The sequence below is a fragment of the Copadichromis virginalis genome, linkage group LG3, assembly GCF_057382275.1.
Source record: "Copadichromis virginalis isolate Kocher_CV1m ecotype Utaka linkage group LG3, C_Virginalis_male_GT1.1, whole genome shotgun sequence".
Taxonomy (NCBI): Eukaryota; Metazoa; Chordata; class Actinopteri; order Cichliformes; family Cichlidae; genus Copadichromis; species Copadichromis virginalis.
Window position 1 is genome coordinate 20981626 of NC_140620.1, and position 13330 is coordinate 20994955.

The 13330-nt window shown below is 43.4% G+C and overlaps 1 protein-coding gene and 1 non-coding gene across 2 annotated transcripts; both read left to right on the forward strand.

The window, feature by feature from the left end:
• Nucleotides 1–774: 774 nt before the first annotated feature.
• Nucleotides 775–846, forward strand: trnag-ucc (transfer RNA glycine (anticodon UCC)). The gene has a single exon. It is a non-coding gene; the product is annotated as a tRNA-Gly (tRNA).
• A 1324-nt stretch (nt 847–2170) lies between these two features.
• LOC146713360 (PRELI domain-containing protein 1, mitochondrial-like) lies at nt 2171–10843 on the forward strand. The gene is made up of 5 exons (XM_085437892.1): nt 2171–2199; nt 2472–2697; nt 6585–6698; nt 9972–10050; nt 10737–10843. Exons 1-5 carry the CDS (start codon nt 2171–2173, stop codon nt 10826–10828), a joined length of 540 nt encoding a protein of 179 aa, XP_085294018.1. The 3' UTR covers nt 10829–10843.
• The last annotated feature ends 2487 nt before the right edge of the window (nt 10844–13330 follow it).

The following is a 13330-nucleotide window of genomic DNA, read 5'->3' on the forward strand; positions in this document are numbered from 1 at the left end:
GCGTTGTGTGTGACATCTTCTTTTGCGCATGCGGGCCGCTTTGAGCGTTCACACTAGAGCGCGTTTGCTGTCGCATTTTATTTGTAGTGTGAACGAGGAGACAAAAAAATCGGATTTGATCAAAAAATCGGAATTGAGCATTAAGACCTGCAGTGTGAACGTAGCCTTAGTCGTGAACCGTTTACCAAGCAGCGCGACCTGATTTCTGCTTGTCTAGTCTGCCATCTGGTGGAAAAAGGCGGTAAGTGCACGTATGACCGCCTGGGTCCACTTTTTTTCTTCTTTGTTTCTGTCTCAAATAAGCAGCTGCTACAAAGAAACCCCCGAACTGCCTCGCTTCTGTGTTTTATCCATGCCGGCTCACTTACAGTCCGCCGGGCTTTGAGAAACACGCGCTTTAGGTACGTCCGTTACTTGGCTAGCCGAAGCTGTTAGCTTCCTCAGCAGCTACAACAGACTGCGACGTTTACGGTAGAGGGTGTTTGTACTAGCAACCTCGGACGCTGACTTCAGCATTTAGATAAAAAAAAAAGAAGACGATGACGAAGCGGCGACCGCGTTAAACAGCTAACTAGCTTGAGCCCGCTGGTGAAGTGCGGTTATAAAACAAAGGGATTAGCAATGCTGGCCTCGGAGCTGTAGCAACACCTAATAACGGTCGCAGCTAACAGTTTTTACAGTAAACAAATGCTATGACGAAAAGCATTGCATAGAAGTACTAGTATTGTGTTAATCACAGGATAAGTCGCTCTACTTTCCCCTCTGCTGATGTGAGCGTTGGTGGTATAGTGGTTAGCATAGCTGCCTTCCAAGCAATTGAGCCGGGTTCAATTCCCGGCCAACGCAAAGTCATTTCTTCACTAAAGTGGCAACTTTAGATTCTACTGTTAACAATTGCATATTTAAAAACGTGCTCACCCCAACGGTTTTCATTTGGTGTCTGAAAACTAGCGTCTGAAAGCTTTTTGTGGTATGAAAACTAAAGTCATTTAAACACACTGTTAGAATTTAAAGCTACCCGGATTTTCAGGCACTAATGCAGGCACAATCAGCTGTCTATGTCCTGTTAATGGGGACTTTGGCACGACTGTCCTATCCTCTCTTGCTTGCCGTGATCAAATTCAGTGAGTGTTCATACCAACGGGACAGGAATTTTATTCTACAAACTTAAACATGAAGAGGAACTCATGACACTAAATACAAAATATATTTAAAAAAAATATAACTTGTCTCTTATGTTGTTCCTGCAGCTGCTGAATGAGCTCTGTTAGTACATGCCGACATGGGGAGGTATTTCCACAGCGAGGTGGACATTAAGAGCCCGTGGCATCAGGTGCTGGCTGCCTTCTGGCAGTGCTACCCAAACCCATACAGGTAATTAATCAGAATCAGAATCAGAAAGGGTTTTATTGCCAAATGTTGAGCAGGTTTACAACATTAGGAAATTGCTGCGGTGCTTCAGTGCAAACATACTGTCATAAATTGCGCTTAAATAGACATGAAAAAATAAAAGTAAGAATAAGAATTAAAAGTGCTACGTAGAAAGATATATGCATGAGATATACATGAGATATATACATGAGAATAAGAATTAAAAGTGCTACGTAGAAAGAGTGCAGGTGGTGATCAGTGCCAAACATGGAATGATGCAGTGAACACAGCGTAGGGTCATGTGTTAGTGGTGGGAACAGTCGTACGTTTATTGTTCATGTGTCCAACAGCAGAGGGGAAGAAACTGTTCTTATGGCGAGAGGTTCTGGTGCGAATGGACCGGAGCCTCCTGCCTGAGGGGAGCAGGTCAAACAGACTGTGTCCAGGGTGAGAAGGGTCAGCTGAGATCCGGGCTGCACGCCGCAGTGTCCTGGAGGTGTACAGGTCCTGCAAAGATGGGAGTCTGCAGCCAATCACCTTCTCAGCAGAGCGCACAACACGCTGCAGTCTCTGTTTGTCCCTGATAGTGGCTCCAGCGTACCACACGGTGATGGAGGAGGTGAGGATGGACTCGATGATTGCGGTGTAGAATTGCATCATCGTCCGTGTTGGCAGGTTGAATTTCTTCAGCTGCCTCAGGAAGTACATCCTCTGCTGGGCTTTCTTGATGACGGAGGTGATGGTGGGCTCCCACTTCAGGTCCTGGGTAATGGTGGTACCCAGGAAGCGGAATGAGTCCATGAATGATTGTTTCAGTGAATATGCAAAGTCATTTCTCATCAATGAATCTGATATTTTTCCCTTATAAAACAGTGAAAAATGTCACCTTATTATCTAGTACAATAAAAGAAAAAAAAAACACATTAGTCCATTTTCTCCAGACAATGGACAAAGTGGACCAAACTGTCGTGCTTTTATCTTGACTGCATCAACCCTGGGTGTTGTTTGGAGAACTTCAGTTTTTTAAACAATAAAAGACATTTTAAAAAAACAGAATGTGTGAGTGTTCTCAAAAAAATAGATCTGTTTTGGTGTACCAGCACCCATGTACTCACGGAAGATGTCCTATACCGCGAGGTCACCTCCAGCAACCACCTGCTGTCCAGGCGACTGCTGACGAAGACCAACCGCCTGCCGGGCTGGGCGGAGCGGGTCTTCTCCATGCACATGGCTCGGGCGGTCTACGTCCTGGAAGATTCTATCGTGGACCCTCAGGCCCACACGCTCATCACCAAGACCTGGAACCTGAACCACAACACGCTGATGGTGAGATGCGCTCTGATTAGATCACTGTGGTTAATTAACCCCCCCCACCCCCACCCCATGACAGATAGGATAGAGTTCAGATTGATGGTCTTATTGTCATCAAGCGATTTCTCCCACTTTAAATGGGGCAGTTTGCAGTTTGAGATAACCAATCAGAAAATGGCCACGAGCTGTGAATAGCATGAAAGCATGAGATCATGGTCATAGATGTAATAGAGCAGACCTTCCCAAAGTGTGGAGCCATTGCAGGGGGGGCGCGGTATGAAAAGGGAGGGAGAGAGAAAACAAAACTCTTGGACACTGCTAGCACAGGGCGCCCACAGAAATGCAAAGCAGGAGATGAAGCATCGCTGAATATGTTTCCAAACCAACTTCATTCTAAGCCAAAGACTAGAAAATCTGGCGAAGCATATCTGCCCTTTGGTTTCACCTGCACAAGTGCCAAGTGCACAAGTCTCCCCTGCAGGATTGGTTTTCCCTGCGTTGGGAGCAGCACTGTGCTCTCCCTATCACGGACAAACAGTATCCCACAGTTGTTTATGTTTTTAAACCCATTTTGCACAGAGAGGCATTTTTTGAAAAATGCATTGATAGCAATGTTGAATATTATTACACATACAGTAAAATAATCACACCGTGACGCCTCTGCCTTTCTAAATGGAGGGACAGTAACTGCGTTTGTATATGTTAGTGTGTAAAACCTGTAGACAGTAAGATTAACAGTATTTTGTCTCTATCTGCCATTCTGCAATTCATCTCATGTAAACAATAACGTGCGCACAGCGTGACGTGAAAAAAGGCACATACCTTTGACGTTGCGTGACGAACTCTGTATTCCTCGTCCACACGTAAACGGAAAAAAAGGAGTTTTTAAAAAAATCTCCGTTTTTGGTGATTCGAAATGCTGTTTATGTGTCAACGAAACAGCTGCGTTTTCAAAAATACCCGTGTAGGTGTGGACGTAGTGTAATAGTTTACTTTCTTACTGCCTGTAATTTATTGCAAGTTACTTGTATTTGCTTAATTGTTTACTAAATGTTTGAGGTGTGAAAGAAACCACAATGGAGCAAAATATGGGCGTGTGTGGTTGGAGGATGTGTTTGTGCGTGTGCGTGCGTGTTGTAAAACAAAGGCAGCAAAAAAGTTTGGGAACCACTGTAATAGAGGAACCAGCTGACATGGTTTGAGCACCTGAATAGGAGATCTCCTGCACATCTAGACTTTGATGGACTAGGTCAGGGGTTTTGGGCATGTCCAGCTGTGAGGAGACCTGTGACAGAAACAGGACTGGACTGGGAATGCCTTGCTGGAAAGGCTGGAGATAGTTGCCTAAATGAGGCCATTCTCTCCACTTTTGCTCATCTCAGAAAGGACAAGAAAATGGATGAATTTGCGGATTTAAAGAACTGCACTGGACACAGGTATAAATGCTTTTTGACTGGAAAACTACAAGGCCTCTTACAGTCTGGTTGGTTTTAACATTTTCAGTATTTAACTAAGTTCAAATCAAATCACTTTTATTGTCACATCACATGTGCAGGTACATTGGTACAGCACATGTGAGTGAAATTCTTGTGTGCGAGCTTCATAAGCAACAGAGTTGTGCAAAATACAATAATGTAAACAGGCAAAATACAAGAATGGCTACATCTGAAACTAATAAATATATGTACAATATATAATAGTATATGCATTTCTGGATGTGTATACTAAATATTTTTCTACGTGTGTGTGTGTGTACACATATTTTACAAATTAAATAGAGTAAACAATAAATAAAATATATAAAAATATACAGAGTTGAGACGTGCAAAACAGTGGCATTGCTGTACAGTATGTAGTGCATAATGTTGAAGTTCCAGTAGTGGAGGTGAGGTGTCTATGAAGTGTTCAGCAGTCTGATGGCCTGATGGAAGAAGCTGTCTCTCAGTCTGCTGGTACGGGACCGGATGCTGCAGAACCTCCTTCCTGATGGAAGCAGTCTGAACAGTTTATGGCTGGGGTGACTGGAGTCCTTGATGATCCTCCCCGCTTTCCTCAGGCAGCGCTTCCTGTAGATGTCTTGGAGGGAGGGAAGCTCACCTCCAATTATCCGTTCAGAGCACCGCACTACTCGCTGGAGAGCTTTGCAGTTGTAGGCGGTGCTGTTGCCATACCAGGTGGTGATGCATCCAGTGAGGATGCTCTCAATGGCACAGTGATAGAAGGTCCTGAGGATGCGGGGGCTCATGCCGAATCTTTTCAGTCTCCTGAGAAAGAAGAGGCGCTGCTGCGCCTTCTTCACTGTTTTGTTTGTGTGTACTGACCACGTAAGATCCTCAGCCAGATGTACACCAAGGAACCGGAAGCTGCTCACTCTCTCCACAGCAGCGCCGTTGATGGTGATGGGGGTGTGTACTTCTCTGCACCTCCGGAAGTCCACTATCAACTCCTTTGTCTTTGCGATGTTGAGGGTGAGATGGTTGTCTTGACACCAGTGGGTCAGGGCGCTGACCTCCTCCCTGTAAGCCGTCTCATCACCATTGGTGATAAGAACCACCACTGTAGTGTCGTCCGCAAACTTCACAATGATGTTGGAGCTGTTAGTGGCTGTGCAGTCGTAGGTGTAGAGTGAGTACAGGAGAGGGCTCAGTACACACCCCTGTGGAGCACCAGTGTTCAGTGTGATGGGGGATGAGGTGATGCTGCCCAGTCTGACCACTTGGCGTCTGTCAGACAGGAAGCTAAGGATCCAGCTGCAGAGGGAGCTGCTCAGTCCTAGATCCTGCAGTTTCCTGTCCAGCTTCGAGGGAACGATGGTATTGAATGCTGAGCTGTAATCTACAAACAGCATTCTCACATACGTGTCTCTCTTTTCCAGGTGTGACAGGGCAGTATGTAGTGTCAGGGCTATGGCATCATCAGTGGACCTGTTGTGGCGGTATGCGAACTGTAGAGGGTCCAGTGAGTCGGGTAGTGCAGAGCAGATGAAGTCCCTGACCAGCTTCTCGAAGCATTTGCTTACGATGGGGGTCAGGGCTACAGGTCGCCAGTCATTCAATGAGGAGATGGTGGAGGATTTGGGTACAGGGACGATGGTGGCCATTTTGAAGCAGGCTGGGACTACAGACAGAGAGAGGGAAAGGTTGAAGATGTGCGTGAACACTCCAGCCAGCTGAGCCGCGCATGACTTGAGGACACGGCCGGGAATCTCGTCCGGACCTGTAGCTTTGCGTGCGTTCACCTTCCTGAAGCACTTCCGCACATCCTCCTCAGACACAGTGTGCGCACTGACGTCATCCGCGGTGCGCACCCTGTCCGGTCTCATGGTGTTCGCTGTGTCGAATCTAGCGTAGAATACGTTTAGATCCTCACACAGAGAGGCCGTGGTCTGCGGTGTGCTGGGTTTCCCTCTAAAGTCTGCGATCGTGTTTAGTCCCTGCCACATACTCCGAGGGTTGTCAAACTGTTGCTCCACCCTGTCCCTGTACTCACGTTTGGCTGCTTTGATCATCTTCTGGAGTTGGTAATGTGCGTGTTTGTAGTCCAATGTGTTCGCGGAGGCAAAGGCGGTGCTCCGTGCCGCCAGTGCCGCGCGAACATCTCCGTTAATCCAGGGTTTTTGATTTGGGATGGATTTAACTGTTCTGGATGGGACGACATCTTCCACGCATTTCCTGATAAATCCACAGACTGAGTCTATGTACTCATCAATGTCCCTAGCAGCCACGTGAAACATTTCCCAGTCCGCGTGATCAAAACAGTCCCGCAGCGTAGACTCCGATTGGTCCGTCCAAAAGTGCACCGCCCTCCGGGTTGAATATAATACTTTTTCCTGTGCTTGAACAGTTTGTGTTTGGAGTAAAAACGGGCTTTTTTGTACATTTTCTACCGTCTCTGCCTCTAAGACTGTTGTGGAGCGGTGTCTGTTTGAAGAGAACCATGGTCAGCCATCTTGGACCAAATTGAGGAGGGAGGCCTGGATCTCCACAGCTGTATATGGACTGGGTCGACCCATACAGGTATACACAAACATACAAATGTTTCAGTCCTAGGGAAAATTGGCCACCAAAACCCAAACTCAACCTACCGTATTTTCACAACCATAAGGCGCACTTAAAAGTCTTAGATTTTCTTCAAAAAGTGCGGCGCGCCCTATAGCGCAGTGCGCCCTGTGTTGTAAGGAGGACGTAGTAGAGAACACCATGAGAACGCTAAAGGGTGAAGTGTGTGCGTTGACTTTATTGCACATACCTGTATAAAAGAACAGGTATGTGCGTTATGCAGGACATCGTTGTTTTAACAACCCTGAAAATGGCAAAGAGACACGCTTACGAAGCACAGTTTAAACTGAAGGCCATCAGCTATGCGGAGGAACATGGAAATCGAGCAGCGGCGAGAGAATTTAAGATTAATGAATCGATGGTTCGCAAGTGGAGGAAGCTGGAAAACAAGCTCCGGCAGGTCAAGAAGACGCAGCTGAGTTTCCGCGGACATAAGGCGATCATCGTGCAAAGAACGAGCGGGAGAAGCGTTTCGACGGTCACCATTCGGCTAAAAGCAGTTTCACTTTCACTTTTTATGAAACGGTGCCATTTTTCCATCCGGACCAGGACTACGGTAGCGCAGCAACTTCCAGCGGATTATAAGGAAAAGCTGGCCATCTTCCGCTTCTACTGCAGCAAACACATCGGCGACAAACACATCCAGCGATGGATGACCGATGGAGACCACAGTTTAACCAAGAGTGGAAACCAGCGCCGGGCGAGTTACGCCACAATTTGCCAATGGATTGTAGATGCTTGGGCTAACATGTCTGCTGGCACTGTTGTTCGAGCTTTCGCGAAAGCCGGCATCATTTCCGAGGAGCCGCACGGCACGGAAAGTGACTCTGACAGTGAAGAAAGTGAACCTGGCATGTTTGATGAAGATTTAGCGCAGCTGTTCAATTCAGACACAGAGGATGAGGACTTCGATGGGTTTGATTGATGATAAAAATGTGAGTACCAAACTTTGTTTTGCTCCTGCTTTATTTTTAAATACGCACACTTGTATGCTTGTGTGTTGTTGATGATGACGATTACTGGTAATAAAAATGTGAGTAAGGTACCGAACTCAGGTTTGCTCCCGCTTTATTTTTAAATACGCATACGGTACTTGTATGCGCCCTATGATCCAGTGCGCCTTATGTGTGTGTTAAATACAGTAATGGCACACATAACTGAGACTGCGCCTTTTAGCACAGTGCGTCTTATGGTCGTGAAAATACGGTACTATCACTTAAAGTATAAAGAACACACCAGCTTCTCTTAGTGTATTTCTGATAGAGATTGACAGACCACGTGACCTTCGTGCATTGCTTTGTGGGTACCCGTGGCAACAAAATCAAAACACTGCATCAAGCGCTAGTATTTCCAGCACCGGTAATCATTAATTCTGTGGTTTTAATCCCTAATTGCATTTTATTTACCCCAAAAACAGTTATGTACAAAACGACGGACAACACGGCAGGTCCGTACAAAGACAGACTTGACGAAAAGGCAAAAAAAAAGGACAAGGAAAAAATCAAAGGATTGAAAGGGTCAGACCCATACGAGCATACAGAGTGGAGTAAGGACGTTAGCGTGCTGCCCAACTTTCATCACGGACATATTTATTATTGTATGGTCCTAAGTGTGAGTGTATGCACTTCATGTTTATTAACTTCAGATCCCTGCAACAAGCCCAGGTCCAGTTTACTTTTGGTGATTTGGACTATTCCATTTCACAGCTGTTGTTACATTTTTTTTCCCTTTTTCTTCTGTACAGGCCAACGAAATCTGTTTGTAGTTTCAGGTTGTAGTATTACACAACATTTTCAGATCTAATAGAAAAAAAATAAGTGTTTCATAATTCATTCAATTTATTGTCTTTCTTTATAACTGGCATTATTGTTTCATTCTATTATAGAATCTTACAAGAAAGAGGCAAAATTGTATTCCATTATGCTTTATTAGCTGCTTCAATAAAAAACAAATCAACAATGCAAAAAACAACAACAAAAAAACAACAACAACAACATTGGAAACCAGCATAGTAGAAAACAGTTATTCATCACTTGATTGCTTGAAAACAACACTTGGGCACATATATGCGGGATTTTCGTGGCTGTTTTGATCTCGCTCTCTCTTAACCGATCAAATCTGGCTGTGGTAGCAGCTTTAAACTCAGTATGATCCAGGTTGATAGAGGGTGCTCAGTCTGGATCACATTCCAGCATTTTGCATTGGTTTTCCTACAAAACATAACAAACATTAGCCCGCAAAGCCACAGTGAACAAAGCAGCATAGCGCAATGAATTCTATTCAAATCAATATAAGACTTACTTGTAACCTACATCACCAATTATGTTATGATAAATTACGTAATAACTACAACAGAAGACTTACTGTTGTGGAAATGCTTGGAGCAGACTAACATGTGAGCTGGAGTGTTCTGAAACGTTATATTTGGTCTTCAAATTGCTCCAATCCAGGCCATACGTCAGCTCTTGTTACTTCGGAAACATGGCTTGAACAATTTCTCTTCCATGACGTAATCCCATAAACAATCTCTTTACCCGTCGGCTTCCCGTGGCTGTCATGCGACCAGCTATTGCAGTTAATAATACAACAGCTTCTCGCCATTTTTTGTGTTTCTTTTTATCCCTGTGTGACTGTTTTCATGTGAAAGCATGCGTGCGCTAGTACCTCTTGCCACGAATTCCCAGAATCCTTTGTGGTTTTACCCCAGAATGACATCACATTTTCAATCTCTATAAAAGATCCCCAGTAATGGCTGGAGGTGTGGTCAACACGAACTTGATAACGGCTGCTTAGTTTGCCTTAATGTTCTGCATGTTTGCGATTATAATTTTATTCCATTATTTTTGCAGTTGGGTTGTTATGCTTGTTACATAGCTTCATGTTGGCTTAGCTAATATCTCGGTTACTCCTTGGCAATGCAGTTCATAAATAAAACCCCTGACTAGTTAGCGAGTTGTTGCTGGGGAAATTCGTTGCAAAGAGGGTGCTGCACCAAAATTCTGTCTGCGATTGGTTTGGTCTCTTATCAGATTGTCCATTGTCGCCCATAGTTTGCATGGAAGATGCTGACTTGTCTGCAAACACTCAGAACATTGTGAAGTAATACCTCCTGGCTCTCAAGCCAAGCCAAGATACCAATACCAACTATGTGACACTTCGTCAGTATCTATATACAGCTAACGTATGGTGCGGGTATTTATCTTTGACTAATTCTTTGTCTTTCTCCGCCAGGAATTCGGTCTCGCCAGGTTTAAAAGTAACCAAGCTAAAGCCATGAGAGGGCTGGAGTACTCTCTCTCCAAGCTACAGAGTAAGTCACAAATACATGCACACACAAATCTGTATTTCACCTCTGAGGGCTTCACCAAAACCTGAAGCTTAATTACCACAAGCTATGTGTTTTTGTACAAAAGTCCTGAAACTGTAAAAAGAAATCCAGTTAAAACCAAGAAAACAAACGTCAGCCTATCACAAAACCGCTGTTTTTTTCTTTCTTAAAAAGGGAAATCATCATTTAAAAACTATGGTTTTTATTTTCTCTGATCATCTTTGTCTAATTTAACTTTTAGAGCATTTCATTAAACGTTGGTCTCAATCTAGTATCAGATTGAGACCAACATTTACTGTATTGCACACCTTTGGTGGTGGCTTAGAGTGATGTCAAATTTTTCATTGATTTTTAGATTTGGTCACAGGATTCACATTTTTTTTTATTTATTAAAATATGAATAACAAATGTCATATGAGTCTTCTCTTTTGACTTTTTTATGTAGATGTAGTTTAGATCAGCCTGATTTTCGGTCATTAGAACTTAAACCTTAGATTGCATATAAAAGACGACGGTACACTCCGGGTGTGAGAACTGTGCATTTTCTTTTCTTGTTTTAAACCTTAAACCTATTTTCAGCTCCATTATGCTCATATTCAGTTTATTTTTCACTTCAGGGCTCAGATCAGTGTGACAGTTCCTCATTTTCTACTTTTATTTATCCACAGCTAGTGACCAGGGAGAGTCATCAGAGAAGCAAAAGCCCCTCCCACCACAAGCCACGCCGACCCCCAACCAGAAACCCAAACAGTTTGTCTGAACCTCAGTAGGAACAACAAGCCCACAATACAGATTGACAGACCACGTGACTTTTGCGCATTGCATGCCGGGAACTCGTGGCAAAACAATCCAAGTACCGCATCAAATGCAAGTATTTGCAGCACTGCAAAACGTTCATTCTCCGGTTCCAATACCTTCTTGCTTTTTCTTTGCCCCCCAAAAAAGGTATGTACAAAACGAAGGATAACAATGCTGGTCTGTACAAAGACAGACTCGACGAAAAGGCAAAGAAAAGATACGTGGAAAAAAATCAAAGGAGTGAAAGGGTTAGACCCTTACGAGCACACAGAGTGGACAAAAGACGTTAGCGTGCTGCCCAACTTTCACCACCACCAGTGCATACATTCATGAAGTTTAGTAACTTCAGGTCACTGCAACAAGCCCAGGTACAGTTTACCGACGGATGGGTACAGGACCTTGAAATGCACCGTGTAGAACGAAAGACCATCGTACAAACAAAGGTAAGTTTACCAGTCTCACAAATTGTCTTCATAAATACACATTCGTTAACCGTTTATTAATAGGACCTTTAAGCTCAATGGTAATTAATTAGTAGTGGAAATAATTTCTGGTACGGATTACAGAAATGTAGCAGTGACAATATTGTATGCTGTAATCGTACTGGGCAATTAGTGATACAAAAAACCAAAAAACCTGTTTTATCTGCTTTACCCGTCGGCTTCCCGTGGCTGTCATGTGACCGGCTATTGCAGTTAATAATACAACAGCTTCTTTCCATTTTTTGTGTTTCTTTTTATCGCTGTGTAACTGATTTCAATTGAAAGCCTGTATGCGCTAGTACCTCTTGCCACGAATTCCCAGAATCCTTTGCGGTTTTACCCTTAAATGACGTCACATTTTCAATCTCTATGGCTCGTTTGAAGAGCAGCACTAAAACGGTGGGGCATCCACTCATCCTCAGTTCTGATTGGTGACACATTAGCTGATACTGATTACTTTTCAAAGTCACCAATCAGAGCAATGAACTACAATAATTCCCAGGATTCCTTGGGACTGATTTAATCATCTTATTAAAGTTTTAGTAATTTTTTTTTGAAGTTTGCAGTTTGTAATTTGTCAGTTATGTAATGTAAACATGATATTAAGTTAATAATTTAAGTTTACGTTGACTTTTCTTATCTTTGTTTTTATATTTTTATATGGAAATAGTGTTTTGTCTTATTTTGTAGAATTCTCTGAATGATTATTGTCATCTTGGATTTCTTTGGGACCTCCCACAGTAAATGTCTTAAGAGATTTTCTATCAATAGGAACGGGTTTACATCAGATTCAGGTAGTTTAGAATCAGACTGTTGTAGAAATGCATGTTTCATAGTATCCATATGCCAGTTTGAGTAGATGTTTGTTTTCTGGTGGTATGGCTCTGATCTTAAAATTCCAATAGATTTATGTTCTGGATAATTGGCCAACCCATTGAGACCAAGGGGAAGGTCAGAGTTGAGTTTTGTTTTGTCTCATGCTAAAGAGGATATTGTGTTTTAGATGTAGTCTTATCCGTTTTGGCTTGAAAAAGGGTTGTCAGTAACCTGGTGTATGTTAATATTGCAGCATGCCAAGCTGCATTATGCAAAATCAACCTCTGGGGCTAACAAATAAAGCTAATGTTAAAGCACTGAACACTGCAGTTTCTCTAATATCCACTTCAGACTGGTTCTAAAAGTGACCAAAAGTGAGTCAGTTCCCACAGACGCAAAATGTCAAACTTTACAACAGAAATAAAGATATTTACAGCCTGCTACAAAAAGATATTTTGGCCATATAAACTGTCCTGCATGTTGGCTAGAAGAGGGACATCAGTGTTAAAACTTCTGCCCACTCCCTGTGTGTTCTATATAATATCTATTCACACATCTTGACGCTGAAGGTTCTACATGGTTCTTACATGGTAAAGTAAGCACCTGAAAATAAAAGAGAAAAAACTTGTGGGTTTCTCTTTGCCCGGATAAAAAGAATTTGTTAAACAGCCCTTACTGGATTGACCAATGCTTGTAATGGGAAAGCCTGAGTGAAGATATAAGAAGGAGAACTGTAGATTAACATGAGTTGGGAAGGTCTGTTGGAGCCATTTCTAAGCAACTGCAGATTCCAAGATCATCAGTTCAAGCAGTTTCATCTAAGTACAAGTTATTTGGATGTCTCATTGCTAAGGACTGAAAGAAGAGCCAAACTGTCACTATCAGATGAGAGGAAATTGGTCAGGATGTTCAGGGATCCCCCAGGCTCAAGCCTGCCATGAACAGGAAACTTCTGGAACACCAGCATCAACGTCGATAGCAAAGTCAGTTTTAAATTGCCACGGAATGAGAGGGTGCTGACCAAGAAACAAACTCCTACTCCAAAAATAACACCTTCAAACTCCACTGAAATTTGTAGCTGCCCATATGGACAAGCCAAATGCATTCTGCAGAACATCTTTATGATGAGACTAGACGACCGGGGCGGCGGGTTGGGAAGCTCATCT

Excerpts from the sequence above, each read along its gene's own strand:
- LOC146713360 (XM_085437892.1), top strand. The coding sequence starts at position 2,171 with ATGAATGATTGTTTCAGTGAATATGCAAA. Across the intron at positions 2,698-6,584 it reads TGAACCACAACACGCTGATG|ACTGTTGTGGAGCGGTGTCT; the intron begins GTGAGATGCGCT and ends TCTGCCTCTAAG. Across the intron at positions 10,051-10,736 it reads CTCTCTCTCCAAGCTACAGA|CTAGTGACCAGGGAGAGTCA; the intron begins GTAAGTCACAAA and ends ATTTATCCACAG.